Source organism: Jaculus jaculus, chromosome 3 (genome assembly GCF_020740685.1).
Source record: "Jaculus jaculus isolate mJacJac1 chromosome 3, mJacJac1.mat.Y.cur, whole genome shotgun sequence".
In the NCBI taxonomy this organism is placed as follows: Eukaryota; Metazoa; Chordata; class Mammalia; order Rodentia; family Dipodidae; genus Jaculus; species Jaculus jaculus.
Genome location: NC_059104.1, coordinates 10,972,600 through 10,996,042, shown reverse-complemented (window position 1 = coordinate 10,996,042; position 23,443 = coordinate 10,972,600). Strand labels below are relative to the sequence as shown.

At 39.2% G+C, this 23,443-nt stretch overlaps 1 protein-coding gene across 2 annotated transcripts in view; it reads right to left on the bottom strand.

The window, feature by feature from the left end:
* Nalcn (sodium leak channel, non-selective) overlaps positions 1-23,443 on the bottom strand; it is a 332,253-nt gene that overhangs the window by 193,326 nt on the left and 115,484 nt on the right. For both annotated transcript variants that reach the window (XM_045146251.1, XM_045146252.1), the window contains exon 10: positions 21,762-21,848. In XM_045146251.1, coding sequence (XP_045002186.1) covers positions 21,762-21,848 — 87 coding nt within the window. The remainder of the gene's footprint in view (positions 1-21,761; positions 21,849-23,443) is intronic.

The window sequence follows — 23,443 nt, the reverse complement described above, 5'->3', positions numbered from 1 at the left end:
TGGAATCAACCCAGATGCCCATCATATGATGAATGGATAACGAAGTTATGGTACTTTTACACAATGGAATTCTACCTAGCCGTAAGAAACCATGATACCAATGAAATTTGTAGAAAAATATACAGGCTTGGAACAGATCATACTCAGTAAACTCACATAGTCATAGAAAGAAGAACATTGCATGGTGTCACTTATCTGCAGTTCCTAACCTGGACCTGCTCGGGGCAGGGCGGGGGGGTGGTGGGGTTGTTGACATACCTGCTAGGCAACTCAAGGCCCAGACACTAGAAATGGAGGGTTTGGAGTGGGGGAGGAGAAGAAGAGGGAAGGAAACAAACACAAAATTAACTCCAAAATGAGCAGATACCAGAGAAACCTTTATCATTGGAGATAGCCTAAAAGATACAACTCTCAAAAGGAGCAAGTGAGGAGCACATGAACAGTAGGTGAAGGTGGGATGAAGCCTAAGCTTAAAAGAAAAAAAAGAAAAATATGTCTCTGGCCTGTAATTCCCAGTACCAGAGATTGGTTGCTACCTACATTGAACTGTTCATTGGAGAGACCTATGAGGTCTCCAAATCAAGCCAGCTTTCTGTCAAAGCCCTTGACTACCCACCTCAGGCCAAAGACCCTATTGCTGAAGATACCATGTGCTCCTGACAGTGCACAAAGAGATCTGGCTGGAATTCAGAAGAAAGCCAATCCTCAGATAGCCCGTCTACTGCTGGAAAGCACCACTTGAGCTCCCGAGGGAAAATGGCCAACAATGGTCTGAGCAAGCAGAGGTCGAAGCAAACACCCTGACATAATGAAAACACCAATGCAATAGTGGCACACAGCCTCAGTGGGTGACCATCAGCTTTCTGATTGGCTAAAAGATCCGCTCAGTGGAAAGAAACCCGTATCTGGAGTTGGGAACCAGGTCAGAATCCTATGGAAACAAGATCTCACTACTCTTTGCCTAAAAGAGGGGTTACGTACATGAAATTCTCCCTAAATTAATAATGCTTATCCCATTTACACTCTGTTGACTTCACTTTCCATTGGAGAATCTGTTCTTCTTTTTCAGAAGGTAGCAAGACTGGAGGAGATAAACTACCACAGAATAACTGGGGAGACAAGCAAGAGTGCTGCTTCCATGCGGAACCTGATAATCAGTGCCAGGGTGAAGGAGACACACCCGGAAGATACTCAGCACCTACCAAAGCAGAGATCCAGAGGCTGCTAAGAGCTCATCACTGAAGTAGACTTAAAACTCACCCACCATAGCTCAGGGAATTTTTGTAGAAGAGGGGGCAGAAAGATTGTAAGAGCCATAGGTTGAGCCATCATGGCCAGAGGCATGTGCCACTTTTGTGCATCTGGCTTATGTGTGTACTGGGGAATCAAACCTGGGTCCTTGGGCTTTGTAGGCATGCACCCTAACCACTAAGCCAACTCTTAAGCCCAAGAACGATATATTTTGTGGATAGACACAAAACCGAAAAACAGAGAAACCGAAGATTTATGTTTATTTATTGCTTTTATAAGTATTACTGATGATATACATCATGCTTATTATGTGCTGAAGACTTGAGTTGGTACTTTATATAGATTATCTCAAGTTCCATCACAGTCCTAGGATATTCCTCACATTACATGAATATAAAAACTGAGGCTCCATGAAAATAAATAACTTTCCATACTGCCACACAGTACTGAGGGTGGACTTGGGAATTAAATCTGGTCCAAGTTCATAGCTTGTAGTGAGTTAACTAAGCATCCAGAAAATGAAACTATTGTGATAGCTGCCAGGGATGGAATGCCTGCTATGTTCATTTCCATCAGCCTCCACCATAGCTCTGCTTGGGAGGTGGGGGGATGTACGACTCATGCTTTAGAGAGAGTTCAGAGAGCTTAAGTGATTTATTCTAAGTCCCGCATGACAGATGTAGTAGAACCAGACTCCACAATTAAGTTGGTTGGAGTTCATTCTGTGACTTTACCTCATTGTGAGGCAGGGACCGTCTAAAAGGAGAAAACAGAGAATGAAGAATGGTCTGGACATCATTAGGACCAACTGTATGGGCCAATGCCACCATATATCCTCCTTATGAAGCCTCCTTTCTTGACTATACTTTGGGACATGTTATGTGTCCTTCCCTATGGTATGACAGCTTAGAAATTCTTCAGTCTTTGCAAATAAAAGAGCCCAGCCTGTGAATGGCTTAGGGGAATAAGGATTCTCTTCTAAGCATCTGATCTCTAGTTCCAGGGCATCTACACCACTGCACGATCTTTCTTAACAGAGTAGGCTTGGGACCAGCTTTCTGGAATTGAAACTCCACCACTTCCTGATAATGCTTCCCTAACACCTCTCTGTGACTCAGTTTACTGCAAGAGAACTTTATAAAATTTAAATGAGTCAACATTTGTGAAGTCCTCCAAACTATGTTTGCACAATACACATACCCTTATAAGGGTTTTCAGTAAAATATAAAAAAGCAATTTGGGGAATCATAATTTTCTTTCAGGAATGAGAAATTAATTACTCAAGGTCAAAAAATTAATTATGTTGAACATATGAGTCCTGAGCCAAAGGAAATAAAGTGATAAAGGTCTCATAATGTGAGATATGCCTGCACCATAGGAAACATAGATTTTCAGTGAGGCTTCATGTCACCATGGCGATTGACATATTCTCATAGCGTTTCCCTCTGACTTTATTCCATAGGTAATAAAAAAAAAACAAATTCCAGAACTGCCAATCGATATGTTTGAATGCACATAAATTTACTTGCAGGAACTACTGACCTATAGCATAGATAAGCAAATCACTTGGCAAGTTTCTATGCTCATTAGAATTTGTATTGTTATTAGTCTTTTTTTTTTTTCATTGTGAGAGTGAAATTCCATAATGATTATGCCTCCTCTATACTCTTTTCAACATAATGTTCTATTAAAAACATTTCAAATGATTTCCATTTTATCTTCATGACAGGAGAACCACAACTTTCTCTTTCTATTTTCCTTCACTGTGGATTTATGTCTTAAGTAAACTGTTATTACTGAAAGGTCCAAACAGAGCTTTTAGCCATGGCTGTCAAAAAACTTTTAAATTGGTTTTGTAACTGTCACAGCTTCTCTTTGGTGCTGTCATTATAATTAGGTTGTTTTTTTGTCTGAATGTCTACGTGCCCCTCTTGGTTCAGAGTCATTAAAATAATCACTTAAAATGGATTTTGATATGCTATAATCACCATTGCTTAGCTGACTTTCAACTTTCAAATATTAAATAAGAAGGAAGGTGGTAAGTATGTGTAGTGTCTAAATTTATATATTAAAAAAAATAACTCCAGCTTTAATGCTATAGCTGGTGACAGGGGCCACTCAAACTGAATGTAATTCAACCGGGGTTGGAAATTGACTATTGGTTTCTATAATGAAAAATGACTGGCAAATTACACTTAGATTCTTGGTTATATCTACAGGACATTCTAAATCTGTACCTCTAACTTTTACCTCCTTATAAAAATTAATATAAAAGGTATTGAATTAGTGCTACAAAAATAATACAAATATAATTTTATTACTTAACATAAATGTAGGATCTGTTCTTTTCATCTATTTATTTATACAGAGACTCACACACAATATATCTATGAATATAGATGTTTATATACATATGTATTTACATGCATGGGTACAGTTCTATTTTTATGAAGGTAGTATAAGATTTTTTTCAGACATATGCATGAAATTTTTAGAAGTTGAATTACAATGCCATTTTATTTAGATTTCAAAAAAAAATAAGACAAGTTCTGAATATGATTTTAGTTTGGCTTAGCTCCAAGAAACACTTATTTGTGCATGTGACAGTAGGAATTATGAAAATATGTGGAAAAGACTATAATAGAATCATCCCCAAGGCAGCAAATCTGTCAGAAATGCTGGAGAGACTTGCTACTCAAAAAGTGTGGTCTCTAGGCCAGCTGCAGAGTTGCAGATAATTAGAAATGCAGGATCTTGGGCCACATCCCAAGGCCTACTGACTCCCAAGGCCTCGGGGGACCCATGCTGCATGGTCAAGTTTGTTGTCAGTGATGCCTGTTGAGTAAGAGAATAAACTGGCTGACCTACAAATGTATGCGCTGCTTCGATTTCATGATTATAAAGTTAGGGATGACTAAACTGGAATGTGACAAATGCTGTGGGATTATATTCGGGCACTCCAATCTGAATAGTAACTTCCTCCCACCCAACTCCAAGGCAAAGAATCAACGAAAGGTTAGATAAAAGTATGTGTTGGGTAGAGAGATGGCTTAGTGGTTAAGCACTTGCCTGTGAAGCCTGAGGGCCCCGGTTTGAGGCTTGATTCCCCAGAACCCATGTAAGCCAGATTTACAAAGTAGCACATGCATCTGGAGTTCATCTGCAGTGGCTGGAGGCCCTGGTGTGCCCATTCTCTCTCCCTTTCTCTCTCTACCTCTTTCTCTGTCTGTCGTTCTTACATAAATAAAAATAAAACAGAATTTTTTTTTTTTTTAAAGTATGTGTTGGATTTTTAGCCAAGTGGGGTTTTGGATTTCAGGGGCCTCCATCTTTAAAATATATATATATATATATATATATATATATATATATATATATATATATATTATTTGTTTATTTATTTGACAGAGAAAGAGGGAGGGATAGAGAGAGAGAACAGGCGCCTCCAGCCACTGCATATGCTCCTTTGTGCAGTTGGCTAACGTGGGTCCTGGGGAATAGAACCTGGGTCCTTTGGCATTGCAGGCAAACACCTTAACTTCTAAGCCATCCCTCCAGCCAAGGGGCCTCCATCTTTGACTCATACATGAAGTCCAGGGACTCAGGTGTCTTCTAGGAGGTAGGAAAGACTGAGGAGCAGCGTTTTCTCCTAGAGCTTCCAAAAGCAATGCAGCCTTGCAGATACCTGACTTTTTTTTTCCCCAGTGAAAACCAGTTTGAACTGATCTCCAGAACATCATAAATTTATGCTGCTTTAAGTCACTAACTAGTTTTTTTTTTTTTCCCCAGAATTTGTTCCAATCATAATAGGGAATTACATAGCACTGTGAGTGATTTTGACAGACATCAGCTCAAATCATCTTTTAGGCAAATGATTGAAGACATTTTTCCAGGGGTACAAAATTCTCCCTAACATTTTTTTTTTTTTTCTATAAAAGGTGACTTGTCAATAGCAGCCAGTGGGGAGACAAATATTGTTGCTACAAATGTAAAAACATTATATCAACCATTCTTCCATCTTGCTCCACGTTCGAAAATACCAGTAGAGGATGGGTATGAGACAGTGACCACACCTCAAGAAGAATGAGAAAGGTCACTTCGGAGTTCTTCTGCCAAAGAACAGCTCTAAAGGCACTGTAAAGTCCAATCTTATCACAGACAGATTTCCCTCTGCAAGTAAAATGCGCATTAAAAAGGTATCAAAATAAGAGCCATTGTGTGTACTTGAATGTCTGTTTTGAGCCAAGCTTCATCTCTTGCATGCTACAAGAGGATAAAATGATCAGTTTCCAAGCACACTGGGTTAGAAAGCGGTCTGAGATGTCTTGGGCAAAGCAGAGGCTTTCCTGCTTTTCAAGTAGTCATAAATCACTGCACTGGATGCAGAGTCCACACCAGGCATTTGTGGTAGAAGGTAAGGCAGAATTGCATGAAGCCCCATTCGGAATCCATAGAAAATCCGTTCCTTCTAGAAGGGCATAAGATCCTTACAGCATGAGCCAAACTTGGCTTTGAAGAAAAACTGAGCTGCATCTTGGTTCTACTTCCTATTAACCTCCACCACTCATTTTATATTCACTTAAAGGATCCATAGCTACCTATCTATCTTGAAACACAAATGGGATTGTTTGATGTAATGCATAGCCCCTAGTATGCACCTTGCATATTGTGTTGGAAAACTTGAGGGATTTAAATTGAAGATGAAGTTGTTTATGGAGACAATGAGAAGTTATAACATGATAAATCAAATGTAAGCAATAACAAATCTTGAATTGGGTTGTGAGCATTTACATATTTTTCAATGTCTAAACTTATGTCATTTTGGCTAGCTTAATATTTAAGTGGGCACTCTTTCTATTAAATTTCTCAGGTATTTTTTTCTATGAAATAGTACCTCAGAGACTCCGAAGAGTCTGTAGATAAATATCTAACTTATAGACTTAGAGAAACATTATGTATGTATGTATGTGTGTGTGTATAAAACAATGCTATATACACATATATATCATGGCATCATTTTTGTCCTATAGTTTGTGTTTTAATTGGATATCAAAATAGACACAATTGGAGAACAATGCAATTAAAAGGGAATTCTCAGAAACCACCTTGCATGTGAGCCACGAACACAAGAATGAGAAAATAATAATGTATAAAACCAACTGTACAAAACTAAAATAAATCTCTGATTTACAAGTATATGCTCATTGCTTCTATAATTAATATCCAAAGTGATTCTGCAAAATGTAAAGAACTTTTGCACTATATCAATACCTAAAAACCAATAAGGTGATATCTTTGGAGATTCTGATTTTCTTATCTGCCTCCCTTGGAGATCTAGGATGGAAAGGGAAAGGGATCCATGAACTTCCTACAAGAGCACCGTGAGTTTTTGGTTCCCTCAGACATCCTGCCAGCTGCAACATCTTAAGAGTAGGTGCTCTTTCCCTTGGTATTGGAAGATAAGTAGGCAAAGAATGCTGAGCATCTCAAAGTGAAAAGATAGGAAGAAAAAGGAAGACTATTATCAGATTCTTTTGTCTCTCGCTCAGTAGGAATGCATAGCTTTCAGTAATCTGTAAGCGTAAGGCTAGACATTAAATTATAAATTGACACAACTATTTATACCGGTAATATACGCCCACCTTCAGCTTCTGATAATACAAATTGGATTTTAGCAAGAAGAAGTAATACGTGCCTAGTGAGCTGGAGTAACTAAGCTGTGTTGACTGTTTTACTAAGCAAGCGATTTTCAAATATCATTGTGTCTGTGGGCAAATGTGTGGTGACCTCCAGTTGAGCTCAGCAACTTGTTTACATGCCCTTGGCATTTATCCTTCACTTCGCCTCCGGACCCAATCATGCGGCTTGCTTTGGTTGGTAAGAATAAGAGAGGAAGCGAGTGGAGACTTGGAAAACACTCAAATTCTAGGACTTACTCATGCTGCTCTTGGAGCCCTAAGCTACCACACTGGTTCCACGGCCTAGCCAGCTGAATGTGTGTCACGAACCCTAACATCCTCTTCACTTCACTTTTCAGCCAGCCAAATGCAGAGGCGGAGAAGTAAGCCGATGAGTTGGCTGACCACAGATGTCTAAAGAACTCAGCTGAGATTGGCTTAGGCTGGCCAGTCTGCTGAGCCCAGACACACATTCATAAACAAAATTAGTATCTCCTTCCCAAGGAGGCATAGTATAAACAGCTTAGCTTTCCTGATTGTTAGCAAGTCAGCTGCCCCTCCATGGAACAGGGGTCTACATTTGTAATTTGGAAACTTATGCACTAATAATAATGGCGGATCCTTGGGGAAAGAGAAGACCTTTTGTGGGCTTTGTTGAGGGTGCTCAGTTCACAATTCTAGGGTGGATTGTATTGAGTAGTACTATTTTCCCATGCAGAGCCCCACTGAGACCCACACAGGCCTCAGCACAAACATGGATGTCACTATCATGCGGATCTGGATCCATTAACAGAATGAAGGAATACCCAAGATGGAACTTTTCCCAATAAAATCATCTGTCCTAAACTGTTTCAAGCCATGGTGATTTCTTGTTCACAAAAGCTTCAATTTAGGACAATATGCTTTTTCCAAAGTACAGTGCCATTATGGACATTCACAATTTAAACCATCTTTCAGAGTACTGCTTAATATCACCTCGTTTCCTCACACATTGTGGTTATAAATTCAGGGATTAGTGGGCGAAAGGGGAAGTAAATAAGGACCTGTAAAAGCCCTTCAGATCAGCTTAACTGTAATTTAAGGATTAAAATGCAACGCCCCTATACAACTGCACTATTGACATTTGGGGAAAAAACAATTAGAGATGAAATGCAAAAATCTTGGCATCTGAGAAGTGAATTGTTGACCTTGTTTGATTTTCTGGCTACGGATGGTAATAACGATGAATGAAGTTCTTTACCCATATTTTTTCTATCTTCTCTGTGTCTACAAAACAAGTAGTCGAAGAAAAATTCAAGTATGTCTTTGTTATTCAGGCCCCACAACTTATCCTCTAAGCTAAGAGACAGAGAGAGAGAGAAAGAGAGAATGGGTTTTCCATGGCCTCCAGTCACTGCAAATGAACTCCAGATGCATGTGCCACTTATTGTATCTAGCTTTACGTGGGTACTGAGGAATTGAACACAGGTCCTTAGCACCTTAAACACTGTACCATTATGTTCTGATATTTGAAACTGAGTGTATGGGTGTGACTCTGTGCGTGTCTGTACATGAGTGTGTGTACTAATTAGCTATACTTAACCATCCCATAATGAATATGTGCTTCAAGGCAACATGCTGTCCATTTTGTCTGAAACAAACAAATGAATGAATTTAGAAATAAGAAATAGACTTCTAAGACCCAGTGAACAAAGGCTGGAACTGGAGGCTGCACATCACTGGACTATGGGGATGCACAAGAACTTGCCAGAAGTGAACAAAGACCCTTAGGGGATGAAGCAGGCTTTGGGTATGCTAAAGGCAATGGTAGTCACTTCTCCAGACTGTATGGCATGGCCTGGTCTCATGCTTCCTGTAGCCCGTGCTTAGTGTTCTATTTGTATCAATTCTAATGCTTATAAAACCTGGAGGAACTATACCCCCTGTGTTTTCAAGCAAGGAAGTAGGCTCAGAGAAAGTCAGCAAACTGTCATGAAGTCTTCTGGCTGCGTGGTATTCGCTGTTCCTCACTGTCTTCTCACATTGGCCCAGGGGTGTAGAATAGATTAGTTTGGAGAATGAATTTAAATTCTCATGGACCCCATCGGATCTTGAAATGATCTGCCAGTTTGTGGGAAGGTTCATTAAGAAGATAGACGCGATAGGAGTGCCTAGGATGACACTTTGTCACTTGAAATACACATATCACACAGTTTGCCTCCTCTTAGTCTTCACTTTCAAATGGAAATTTTCTCAAAAAAAAAAAAAAAAAGCATTCAAACACTATTGTAATAACCTCCTCTCAATTTGACCTACTCACGGGAAGAGCCGATTCCCCCTGTTCTTTACAGAAGGAGGCAAACCAGAGAATGCTACCAGAGTAATTGAGCAGAAGCATGCCGGGCCTCATGTCTATGTTCATTTTCTTGTCAGAGGCCTTCTTTATGATAATACATCACTGGGTATGTACGTGTCGGAAGACAGCTTCAAGTGTGCAGCCACATCTGTCAAATTGTCAAGGATAAAACCTCCTACCTGAGAGGCAGGGGGAAATGGCTTGTCACAGCAGCAGCCTAGGAGCGAGATTCCCATTCAATTGAGTTCTACTTATCATGCATTAGAGTGACCCCTTCACACAGGTGTTACCTATATGGAGGCAACATTGAAATAGCTACCTAAAGGGTGGGTATGATGCTAAATGAGTCAATTATCACTCTCCACTTTTCTGAGGCTCACACATGATCACACGGTTCAAAAACTTTCTAAATGGCTCATCTTGCCTCACAGCAGTGTAGGGAAAAAGTGTGCATCCATATATCAAGCGTCCATATTTTAGATTTGTCTTCATATTTGATATCTTAATTTTTTTCTTATGTACACGGAAGAGCTGCACTCGTTAGAAATGCACGGAATTTCTGGAAACCCTTTAGAATAATCAGTAGGTAAGTGGACAAGTGACATGAGTGAGTAATCTGTAGCAATTCATAAATGGCCTGTGGATAAATGAGAAAATAGTCACATTTATGCGATGTAATCAGAAGGAGAGAGATTTACCATTAGATGATACAATTTCATGCCATCAAGTGTAAAATTCTGATAACGAGTGCAGACAAGGATGTAAAATACTGAGGGCTCTAATCAGACGCTAATAGGCATTAAAAGGTGACATTGTCATCTAGGAAGACACTCGGTTTTTCCTCATAATGTTGGAGGTGTTAACACCCTCTAGCTAGCATTTCAGCCACATAAGCGAAAACAATTTTCACGTCTGAGTGCAAAGTGGCATAGAGATGCGGGAATCTCAAAATGTTTACAATAGAAAAACAAGAATAAAGAAACCTTGTGTTCATCAGTTGGAGAATGAATGAAAGGACAGTTGAGTTAGCAAGTGGCAACGGTGGAAAATGTCATGTAGAATGCCTAAGATGAAATGATCACTTCCTGCCAGCTCCATGGCCTTCTCTGGCTACTTCTTCTTCTTGTGCTTCCCCCACTTCTCTCCTATTAGACAGGGACCATGTGATCACCCTCACGTGTGGTGCAATGATGAGCAGTAAATAACTTAATGCCTGCCAAACACCATGCAACTGATATATAATGAGTGGCCAGTAAATGTTAGCTATTATTATTGTATTATTATTGTGACTAATAATACATACACATTCTTCATATCTGTGTTTCTAAATTATTTCATAATGCATAATTTTTTAAAATGCAAAGAAATGATGCTATTATATTCTAAACTAGCATCCAATTATAAATTGTTAACTTATAGGTGCATGGAAACTATGTTTTGTTTCTCTAAAGAAACAATCTTAAGGGCTAGAGAGATGGCTTAGCAGTTAAGGTACTTTCCTGCAAAGCCTAAGGACCCAGGTTTGATTCCCCAGCACCCACGTGAGCCATATGCACAAGGTGGCACATGTGTCTGGAGTGCATTTGCAATGGTTAAAGGCCCTGGCGTGCCCATTCTCTCTATCTCTTTCAAATAAATAAATACATTAATTAATTAAAAAAGAAACTATCTTATATAAACGGATGATTTGAGATTAGATTAGAATAGACAAATTAATAATCTCATTAATACAATATCTCATGCCCCATAAGACTTAAGGTAGACATTAAAAAAATTGGTAGGAAAAATTGTACCAGAGTTACAAGTTACTCCCTTACTGTGACCAATATATTATATCTGTTTTTTAAAAATTTTGTTTCTTTATTTTAGAGAGAGAGAGAGAGAGAATTGGTGTGCTGGGACCTCAGCCATTGCAATCCAATCCACACACTTGCACCACCTAGTAGGCATGTGCGACCTTGCTCTTGCCTCACCTTTTATGCATCTGGCTAACATAGGATCTAGAGAGTCAAACATAGGTCCTTAGGCTTCACAGGAAAGCACCCTAACCACTGAGCAATCTCTCCAACTGAAGTATGTCTTTTTTTCTAGCCACTTCAGTGTGCCGATGAGGGTGGCTGAGCAGTAACTCAGGTAGACAGAGATATGGACAAAGGATTTGGACAAGATTATGAAGGGAACCCTCATATTATTTTGAATTTACATTATAAGGAATATTAGTGTGGACAGCCCTTGGTATTCATGTGTTCTAAATATGTGAACTCAACTAATTTCAAGTATTTGCAAAAAAAACAAAATTTCATCTACTAAGGATGTGCAGACTTTGCCCCTGGTCATTATTCTCTGAATACTACAGTATGACAATTATTTTCATTGCTTGTAATGAATGGGTAGTATAAATCACCTACAGATGTTTTAAAAGATATGGGAAGATATGCATAGGTTATATGCAAATGTGATGGCATCTGCAGATTTGAGCATCCACAGAATTTTAGTATCTATGAGCAGCCTGATATGGAATGATAGTCCACTCATGTGGAAAGATGCCCATGCCTTGGTTAAAGGGACAACCAGCTACACCCACTTCAATTCCTGTGACTCATTTCCTCAGGTCAATGTCTTCCACATTTTGTGGCCTATTATAAAACTCTACTTCCTATTGGTTAATCTTCACCTTTGGGAGTTTTCTGATAATTCTCTTCAGAGTACTTATTTGAGAGATCACCAAACTCACATACATAGATGCACAGAGAGAAACAAAATGGAAAATCATGTGGCCCAAAAACTGAAGGAGAGAAAAGCCCAGAAAATATCATTACCTAGGAGCTGGATTATATCTACAACATACATTCTAAGCATCTGATCCTTTTCAGTTCTTTGCAAATAAACAACAACTGAAACACCTAATGCTTATATAATTATCCCAAATCCAGAAAAGGGTATCATTATCCCTATATTGCATGAATGTTTCCAGGGTGTTATAAGTAGCATATCTGTGATACATCTGTTCCCAGAGCTTTGACTCTAAGAGGCTGCAAGGCCATGACCTATCCTACCTCAGAAAAGGTGCTGGACTGGCTACTGGTTCAAAGAATAAGGTGCAGGTTGTCTGTAACTGAGGCGGTGGAGTCAAAGAAGAGCATGTTAGGAAATGCGTGTTGGAGGCAGATACAGCACAATGAGAAATCACATACATGGTTTGGTGTCTCCATGTCCCAGCCTTCTTCTTTCTCCAGGAGCCATTCTCATCCTTAGTATAAACTAAAGGCAGAAAGGGGAATTTCCATTGCTGGCGAGCCCATCAGCTGTGCCCAGGTACATGGTGACAGAGCAGAAAGGCATCCCAGGGGGATTTTTCATGAGCTACAAGGCATTCATTTATTTGTTCTTGATACAGGAGTAAATTTGTTAGGAGTTGCATGCACTGACCATGACTAAATATGTTACTAAACTTAGCTGATAAAACCTGGCATGGATTTCATTAAATAGATCAACACAAGTGCTATCCTTGTGAAATCAGTGTACTTAATGTTAAGTTGATTAAAATTTTCAACACATGACATTTGAAAGATCGCCCTTAATCTTCTATCAGATCAATACTTCTAGTCTGCCAATCTGGCTCTGAAATTGGGAAATTAAACTATAATCACATGATTTTTCATTTATTATAAAGCAGAAAAGACTGCTCTAGGGGAATCAAACTAAACCCTTTCCTAGCATGCGTTCATATGATTCTCTTTATAATTAGACCTAATACTACAATCATAATTTGAGCTTTATAATTTTGAATGAATTTTCACAGTTTAAAGACCAGAGTTCCCTACTTATTGTTCCTCTACTGATGATGCTCTAGAGTGTGTGATTTTATGGAAGAGTTATGAGTTAACATAGCCCCATTCACTTGAGCAACTCCACAATTGGCAGAAAGACCATCAGACTTGGGGCATTTGATGTAGGGTACTGTTGTGGTTGCCTATAAAAAGCACCCAACCAGAAGCAGCTTATAGGAAGAAAGGGTTTATTTCAGGGTTACAGATTCCAGGGGAAACAACATAACAGAGAAAAGTGCTGGCTCACTTCCATACGTCCATAGCAGAAAGACAACAGCCAACTTCAATAAACATGAACATCTAGAGCTCTTGAGCTGGTTCTCTACACAGCTAATAGGGATGGACTCAAAAGCCAACATCTCAGTGACACACCTCTGGCTGAGATCTGCCTTCTAAAGACTTAAGTAGGAAGCTTAATCTTAATCAAAAATACTTGAGCCTCAAACCACCACAGTTACATTATGTATATATCTAGGTAGGCATATAGAAAAATGAAAAATACTTGCTCTTATTCTGCTATAATCATTGCTCATTGGGATATACAAAAGTCTAACAGATTTATTAATTTGGGAGAGAGAGAAATTATTATGCACAAAACACTCAATATCTCAGAAACATCAATTATATTATGTACTGAATTTAACAGGTTTAGGGATGATTAAGCCACATCAATTAATCTTATCTTACAAATTATCTAAATTACTTATAGTTGGTGGGGAAAACATGTTCAATCCAATAAACTCGACAAGACACAGACAGATGAAAAGAATATGAAAAATATGAAATAATATCCATGAAGAACTTTAACAACTCCACAGTAACTACCCTGAAAGAGGAGAGTGATGATATTTTAATATCCTTCATTTTTAGGAGAGTTGAGCCAGTATTCACTTATGCAGAGTTATAAGTTTAAAATTTTGAAAATATAAAATATATAGAAAAGATATTTTGAAATAATTTTTTGAAATCTATATACTATTTGTTACTGCATACCTCTGTTACCTAAGGTCATATTGCTGTAACTTATTTTTATGAATCACTCAAACAAATGCCTCTTTCCCTGAAGTCCAACAGGACATATAAATAAGAAACCTTGACCCCAAGAGATGTGTTACAAACATGGCTGAGGACCTTCACATTTATACAAAAAAAAGAAACAAAATACAAAAAAGAATTTCCTTCAGTGTTAAGATACCTTCTTTATAAAAAAAAATTTTTTTGTTTATTTATTTGACAGAGAGAGAGATATAGAGAATGAGAAAATGGGTGTGCTATGGCAAATGAACTCCAGATGTATGCGCCACATTGTGCCTCTGGCTTACATGGGTCCTGGGGAATTGAACTGGGGTCCAGAGGCTTTGTAGGCAAACACCTTGATTGCTCTAAATGAAACCCAGAATCTTCTTAAAAAAATATTTATTTATTTGAGAGAGAGAGAGGTAGGTAGAGAGAAAGAGAGCAGTGTTAAGATAGCTTCTATTCATGCACTTGAACTTGTTTAATACTCTTATCACATAACTTCATTATTTATTTTCTTTCCTTTGAATCACTGGAGAAAGAAAACTACTTTTTTACTCTGTTAAAGACAACATAAACCTGTGGTGTTTAAACATATGCAGTTCTACTCTGTGGACAAAGATGTGAAGAGCTGAGAAACTGAGGCAAAATGATGAGTCTATTTGCAGGTTCATGTGTTGGCCACTACCCAGTGATAGTTAAGCATAGCTACGTAGAAAGAGAAGTATCTGTTATCAGGACTTTCTGCATTGCAGGAGTTGACTATGTAGATTTTTGCTGAAAGTGTGCTAAACTTTTGATCACATTAAAAGAAAAATGGGGGCTGGAGAAACTTCTCAGTGGTTAAGAATAGTTGCAAAGCCTGCTTACCCAGGTTCGATTCCCCAGTAACCACATGAAGCCAGATGTACAAAGTGGCACATGTATCTGGAGTTTGCTCACTATGGCAAGAGGCCCTGACATGTCCATACTAAAACATTATCTCTATCAAATTAATAAATAAAGTATTTCAGAAATCAAAGAAAAATGTTTCATTCTAAAGACAGAAGCAATGACTCCTAACATCAAAATGGGTCTCTGTCATCTATCAGATACTTTTGATTCTTCATTTTTCTAATTTATTTCAACAGCTACAAAAATGCAAACACAATTTCATTGTATCTATTTAAAAATTTCATTCTGATAAAAGACTGCTGTTAAGGTAGGAATATGTTCGGGTTCCTTTCAACTGCATCACATGTAAACACAGATGTGCTCATTTCACATGCTGATGAAGACAGAGTTGAGAGAGAAGTCAGCCACGTCCTGTGAAAGCTCTGCTACCATGGTTTAGACAAGAAGTGCTGGAAAAACCATACCAAATTGTCCACAGCCTTTCAGCCTTTAAGAAGCATGTTCTAGAAGCATATTCCAATTATACTGTCCATTTTAAGCCCCAAGGACATGAACATCGAAATAAATGCTTTTTATCAGAATGATGGTTATTCCCATGATTGTTTCAATTTATAGTTACTGAAGATAAAACCTAAGAAGGCAAATAGAGTAGCTTTTCAGGCAAGTGAAAGACTTTTACAAGGTGAAATGCCACATTGCTCTTTCTCTCAGTCATTCTCTTATGTAACAGACAGAAATTGAACCAAGGTCATGAGCATAACCAAGCTCAAACGGTGATCATGCCACTGTGACCTGTACTGTCATGGAGTGTCTCCTGATTGGACAAACAGACTTTCAGTAATGAATTCAACCATTACATTTACTTTTTGAAAGCCATTATGGACACAGATGAAAGCACAAGTGGTTTCTGACCTTTCTAAGATATGGAAGACTTCCTAACAGGCATGGTAGTTGAGTTTAGATCTGCCTGAAGGATGAGTGGAACAGAAACTGTCTGGGAAAAGAAAACCCAGAAAAAATATCAAGTCTTTTAGAGGAAGAAATGTGTCCCTCACCCCACAGGTGGCAAAATGTATAAATGTGAAACCAAAGAGAGGAAGGGGGCTGGGCCTATTCCACTGAGCATTGACGTCTAGGGGAGGAATGAAGGAAGGCATATTGGAAAAGCAGCTTCCTTTTCACTTATTTTCTCTCTCATAAACATTTTTTAGATTTTATTTTTATTTATTTATATATTAGAGATAGAGAGAGAGAAAGAGAAAGTGAGAATAGGTGCACCTGGGCCTCTAGCCACTGCAAATGAACTCCAGACACATGCACCACCATGTGCATCTGGCTTACTAGGGACCTGGAGAACCAACCCTGGGTACTTAGGTTTGTCAGGCATGCGCCTTAACCACTAAGCAATCTCTCCAGCCTTGTATAACTTTTTGAAGATATATTTTTATTTATTTATTTGAGAGGGAGAAAGAAGCAGAGAGAGGGAGAACGAGAGAGAGAGAATGGGCAGACCAGGTCCTCTAGCCATTACAAATGAACTCCAGACATATGTGGCCCTTGTGCATCTGGCTTACATGGGTCCTGGGGAATAGAACTGGGATCCTCTGGCTTCGCAGGCAAATGCCTTAACTGCTAAACCACCCCTCGATCCCCTAATAAACTTTTAATAATGAAGTTATAGTCACATTTTTTCAAGGCATTGTCTCACTGTAGCCCAAACTGATCTGAAACTTACTCTGTAGCTTCAAGTTAGCCTCAAATTCACAGTGATCCTTCAATCTCAGCCCCCACAGTGCTAGTATTAAAGACATGCATCACCATGCCTAGCTGTCACATTTGTCTTATTTATAAATAAAGACAGAGGCTGGAGTGATGGCTTAGTGGTTAAGACACTTGTTGGCAAAACCAAAGGACCCAAATTCGAATCCCCAGTACTTGCAAGCCAGATGCAAAGGTGGCACATGTGTCTGGAGTTCATCTGCAGTGGCGGGAGGCCCTGGCCTCCCCGTTCTCTCTGTCCATCTGCCTCTTTCTCTTTTTCTCTCTAATAAAATAAAATATGAAAAAACAACAAATAAAGAGAGGTGCAGGTTGGGAAGATGGCATAGTACTGAAAACCTTTTGGCCTGGGTTCAATTCCCAAGCACCCACATAAAGCCAGATACAAAGTGGCACATGCATCTTTGATCCCAATTCACCTATAGTCATGGGAGGCAGATCCAGGAGAACCTGAAGTTCATGGGCCGGCTAGTTTAACTCTTGTTTTTAGTCTGGATTTTGTTTCCAACAACAAGAATTTCAAGGAAGGTGTTATACAGATTCCTTGGCGTTGTCCTGTGATCTCTCTCCATGCATGCATCATGCACATCCCACCCACTCACACACAGACAGTAAATCAATACAGTTTTCAAAAGCAGTGGCAGAAACTCCTGTCTGTCCTTGGGAGTGAGGTTCTTCTCTCTACAAGGGTGAGGACGTTTTAGATGGTAGGGCTCTTGTTAGTCAGTTGTGGATGGAACTCACCATTAGTAAAAGACAGTTCATTCCTTTGTTAATTCTTTTTTTAAAATTTTTTTGTTTATTTTAATTTATTTATTTGAAAGTGACAGAGAGAGAGAGAGAGAGAGAGAGAGAAAGAGAGAGAGAGAGGGAGGGAGGGAGGGAGGGAGGGAGGGAGGGAGGGAGGGAGGGAGGGAGGGAGGGAGGGAGGGAGAGAGAGAGAATGGTTGCGCCAGAGCCTCTAGCCACTGCAAACTCCAGACGTGCACGCCCTTGTGCATCTGGCAAATGTGGGTCCTGGAGAATTGTGCCTCGAACTGGGGCTCTTAGGCTTCACAGGCAAGCACTTAACCACTAACCCATCTCCCCAGCCCTACTTAATTCTTTTAACTATTGACTGTTAAGGTGTTTTGTTTTTGTTCAGATATGTAAGTATATTCTGTCTATACCTAACTCTTCTTCACTATAAACAGACAATGGCTTGGCTACCCCATTCATCACCTGTACTGTTCTAGGAATGGAAAGCTCTTCTAGAAAGCTTGATTTGGGAACAAACTTGTGAAGCTGAGTTGAACAGAACTTCTTTCATGATTCATTACTTGACTTCTTGCTGTGTTCCTACCCTATGAAATTCATAAAAACTTACCACGTAGGCTGCTCTGTTCATCATGCCTGTCTCCCGTCATTAAATCTGTCTTCACATTGCGTATTTACATACTTCAAGCTCTGACTACACCAATGTTCATCTTAATATGTTCTTGCTCACCCTTCTCATCACACTCACATTTCTATTTATTCCTTTCTGCTCCCAAATCTCTGTGCTCAGGAAGCTGTCTTGCCTCTAGTTCCAGTGTGCAAGTTTGAGGAATCGATTAATAAGCATTCAACAGTTCTTAAGGCAATGAATTGTAAGTCCTATATGACCGATTTGATATTCTGACAGTTTATTTCCAATACAAATCTATGATCCCTTTGCGCATTAATTCAATTTGGTAAAACTTGGGACGACGACCAGTAATGATAATGACAGTGGTAGAAATAGTTGTCCTGGCTGCCTATAGCAGCACGTTGCCATAAAACACTGGACCGAAGGCAAACTGCAATATATTAATATTTAATTAATAATAAAATAGTAAAGCAATAGTAATCACACCCGAATAACTAATTTGACTTTCTTCCCTTTGAATGGTAGAAACAAAGAAATATAAAATAAAATGAAAAGCTGCTCTACATAACAGGAGAAAATATTCACTCTTATGTTGTAAAGAAGATAAAAATCTTAAATATTTAAGGGGCTGAACAACAGAAGAGAAAGCAGAATGGACAAAGAGGGCTGTAGAGATGCCTTAGCAGTTAAAGCTCTTGCTTGTGAAGTCTAAGGACCATGTTCAACTCTCCGACTCCCATGTAAGCCAGATGCACAAAGTGATGCAAGTGTGCAAGGTTACACATGCGCGCTGGGTGTGATGTTAGATGCAGTAGCTGGAAGCCCTGGTGTACCAATTCCGATTCTCTCTCTCTCTCTCTCTCTCTCTTTTCTCTCTCATAAAAAATAGGCAAAGAATCAGTGGGTACTTCTTCAAAAGAAATAATGATGGCCAACAATCATACAATCACACAAAATCATACAATCATACAAAAGTAAGTTAGGCGTGGTACGCTCACCTTTAATTCCAACCCTCAGCAAGCAGAGGCAGGAGGATTACTGAGAGTTTGAGGCCACCCTGAGAATATATAGTGAATTCCAGGTCAGCCTGAGCTAGAGTGAGAACCTACCTTGGAAAACAAACAAACAAACAAAAAGTAGCCACCATCACTGTCATCACAGGAATGTAAATTAAATTACAATTACATAATTATATATAACCTCATGCTTCTGACAATGGATAATATAAGAAAGACATGAAATGCTGGAGAGATCATTTAGTGGTGAAGGTACTTGCCTGTTAAATCTAACGACCCAGGTTTGATTCTCCAGGACCCACATAAGCCAGATACACAAAGTGGTACATGTATCTGGAGTTGTTTTCAGTGGCTGAAGGCCCTGGAGTGCCCATTCTCTCTTTCTACCTCTTTATCTTTCACTATCCCAAATATATACATGAAGTATCTTTTTAAAAAAAAAATCAATACTTTTTAAAATAAAAGACATGAAGACAAACGCTGGCAAAGATGTGGAGAAAAGGGAATCCTCATACACTACTGATGCACACATAAACTGCAGCTGTCATTGTGGTGTTTTGAATAAAATGTCCCCAAATGACCTAGGTGCTTTTGAGTAGTTGGTCTCCTGTTGGCAGTAATTTGGGAAAGCTGTAGGGCCTTTGGGAGATGGAGCTTTGCTGGAGATGTGCTTTTGAGGACAGACTTTAAGGTTTATTAGTTCAGTCAACTAGATGTACAGGGTGTTTACTCTAGTTTCTCCCTCATAACTGGTGTGAGAAGATGAAACACCATAGCTAGCTGCTCAGCCTTGCTTTCTCCATCATGATGAAGTTTCCTCTCAAAATTCTAAGCAGAGATGAACCTTTTCTTTTAATCTGCTCATTCTGGTCAGATGTTTCGACCCAGTAGTGAGAAGGTAATTCCACAATCACTATTGAAAACACTATGATGATTCCTCAAAAAAAAATTCAAAGATGGAAAGACCATATAGTTCATAATCACAACAGAGTTTACCATGTTAAAGGGACACCCGCAACTCCCATGTTTGTGGTGGTGCTTGTCACAGTTGTCAAGGTATCGAGCCAACCAAAGGGTCACCTGATTGATGACTCAAGAAAATACATATATGAAACACAAGGTTTTTATTAAGCCTGGAAAGAACGAAATCCTACCACTTGCAGCAACATGAATGGAACTAGAAGAAATTATGTTGGAAAGCCTTGGCAAAGAAGGATGAATGGTTTATGATATAATTCATATGTGAAGACAAAAAAAAGGTTGATTTCATAGAAGAGAGTAGAATAGTTGGTCATGAGAGGCTGAAAAGGATAATGAAATAAAGGCTTGTTGAACCAGAATATGGATGTAGGAGAAAGAAGTCCTAATGTTCTGTAGCACAGTATGGAGACGGTAGGCTACAACAGTTGATTACACATTTTACAAAGGATAAAGAGAATGTGGTATATTATACACAACAGAATAACAGTATTCAGCCACACAGAAGGATATCTTGTCATTGGAACCAACTTGGATAAGCCTGGGGGACATTATGTTAAGTGAAATGAGCCAGGTACAGAAAGACAAAGACCCTAAGACTTTGCTTACATGTCAGATCTAGAAATGTCACGTTTACAGAAACAGAGCATAGAATTCTAGTGGTGAGGGTTAGGGCATGGGGGACAGAAATACATAGATGCCAGTCAATACATACAAATATTTTTATAGGAAGACTAACTTTTCAGAATCTAATGTTCCAAACAGTTGTAGTGTGTACTTGAAATTTCTTTACAGATCTTTTATGCGATCTGCCACACACATGCACATGTGCATACCTGTGCTCACATGGAGGTAATTGTTACCAGCTTGGTTGGAATGTTTCAAGTCAATGGATGTCAAGTCATCACATCCTTCTGATTATTGAGTCACCAGTACTTGGGGCAAGGAGGAGAACAAATCAGGAGAAAATGCCAGTGTTTCCCACTGAAGAAGAAACAGGAGGTTTTTTGGACCTTTTGAGGGACTTTGAAGAAATGCTGAGTCTTGAATGTGCATAGGTGGAACCTGAGGCCCTGTGTGTAAATCCCATGAGAAACTTGCCGGGACTCTTCACTAGGTGGGGGTGGGGAGTGGGGGGTGCTTCTCTCCATCACCTGATGCCTATTGTTGGTGTGTTGGGTTAAAGAAACACCTTGACATAATGTTGCTATGGAGACAGGAAACACAGACAATTGACTACACATTAAGAGATTTCATTCCTAGTTACTCACTTGAAGGACTATGTGGAATGTGACCAGGTCCAACTCCACTAGACAATTTATGCCTTTTAAAAGAATATTTTTAATATGGCAACAACATGATGCATTGATTTGATACTGTTAAAATTCTTTTACCCGTGTGCCTTCCATCAAGAAGTTTAACAAATCTCTACCACGCAGATCTAAAGCACTTTCAGGACCTTGAGATCCAGGATGGAATAAAACATCACTTGTGACACGTCCTCTGGGCAAGTCTAGAGCTTGGAGGCTGGGGATTTCCCTGAATAAAGTAAAAGCCACAGAGGTTTTCTGGGCGATTTGGAAAATGTCATTGTACCTGGAGGCATGCTGGGGCACGTCCCTGGGGCTTGTTGACATCCACAGCAACGAGCTGCCAACCACCAGCAGCATCTTCGTGAAACATCTTCAAGACAAAGAGGGAGATGAGTCAGAGACACTTGCTTTAGAACACTGAAAACTCCACCTTTATGCTTCTAGTTTCAATGTTTTGTCATGCTATCCATTATATTTTTTCCTGGTACATTTATATTTAGAACAGCAATAATTCCAATTATGTTCCTTTGAACACTGAAAACCAAATGAATAATGAGGCTAACAAGAGCAATGATAATTTTTCATTTATTGACCATGTTTTCTATGCCATACTATTTCTACCTTACCTAGACTTTATGTATGTAATCACTTAAATATTCTTCTATATAATTAATTGATCTGGTATCAAATTAAACTAGAATTCCAAAGCATTGTGTCTGGTCTGCTTCAGTATAAGCAGTAGATTTTTAATTTTTTTTTTGTTTATTTTTATTTCCTTATTTATTTGAGAGCAACAGACAGAGAAAGAGGGAGGGAAAGAGAGAGAGAGAGAGAGGGAGAGGGGGCATGCCAGAGCCCCCGGTCACTGCAAACAAACTCCAGACATGTGCAGCCCCTCGTACATCTGGCTCATATAGATCCTGGGGAATCAAGCCTTGAACCAAATTGGGGTCCTTAGGCTTCACAGGCAAGCACTTAACCGCTAAGCCATCTCTCAGCCCTAAGCAGTGGATTTTTATCTTTATTAGGTGGGTACTTCTTACTGAGTTAAAATTAAAGATATTCTCTAATTAAAAATATTCTCATGACAAATATTATCAGGCACATACATATGGTCAAGGGAAAGGGATATGTTATTTTAATGTTAAGAGATTGGCATCATACTTAATTGTCTTTGTGAAATCATTAGAGATACTTAAAACTAGGCCATTACTAATTTGCACAATAGAGATTACATACACATGTTTATGAAGGGAACAGGTAGTTTATTTTGGCTTAGAAAGCGAAGTGATAAAAGGCAAGATGCTGGGGGCCTACGAAAGTCTGAGATCCACTCACTTGAGTGCCTAAGTGGCAACCTTACTGCTTAGCCCACTACCCCTGAAATCATTATCAATCACTTGTACACCAAGCTGGAAGACACATACCACTTTTCTAGTCTTTACCAGCTCCTTAGAAATGTGTGTGTGTGTGTGTGTGTGTGTGTATACCTATACATGTGTACACGTATGTACATGGTAGTCTTAGTGAGATAGCATGTAACTTATTATTATTATTATGTTTTTTGTAAATTCAGACACCGACAACAAGAACTCCATGCTGTGCTCCTGCCTGTGGTTCCAGTTTTGTGCACACAGACATTCATTTCCTTCGCCATCACTATTTATGGCTTCATGCTGTTCTGGCCCCATGTTGAAAAGGGCAGTTGTTGATGGAAAGCTGAATGGGATGACGCAAGGGACATTACCTAGGATTTACAATTGTCATTTTAAATCCCTAGCTGGCGAGGATATAAATAATTTGCAGAAAGGAAACCTGTCCTCTCTGTAAAAGTCAGACAGTTTCAAACAGGCCCTGAAACTCACAGGCCATATATCAAGTTCTGAAATGAAAGGAACTGAAGTGCACATTTACACAAAGAGTCTTTGACCAAAGATGCCACTGTAAATAGTCTACCCCAGCTGT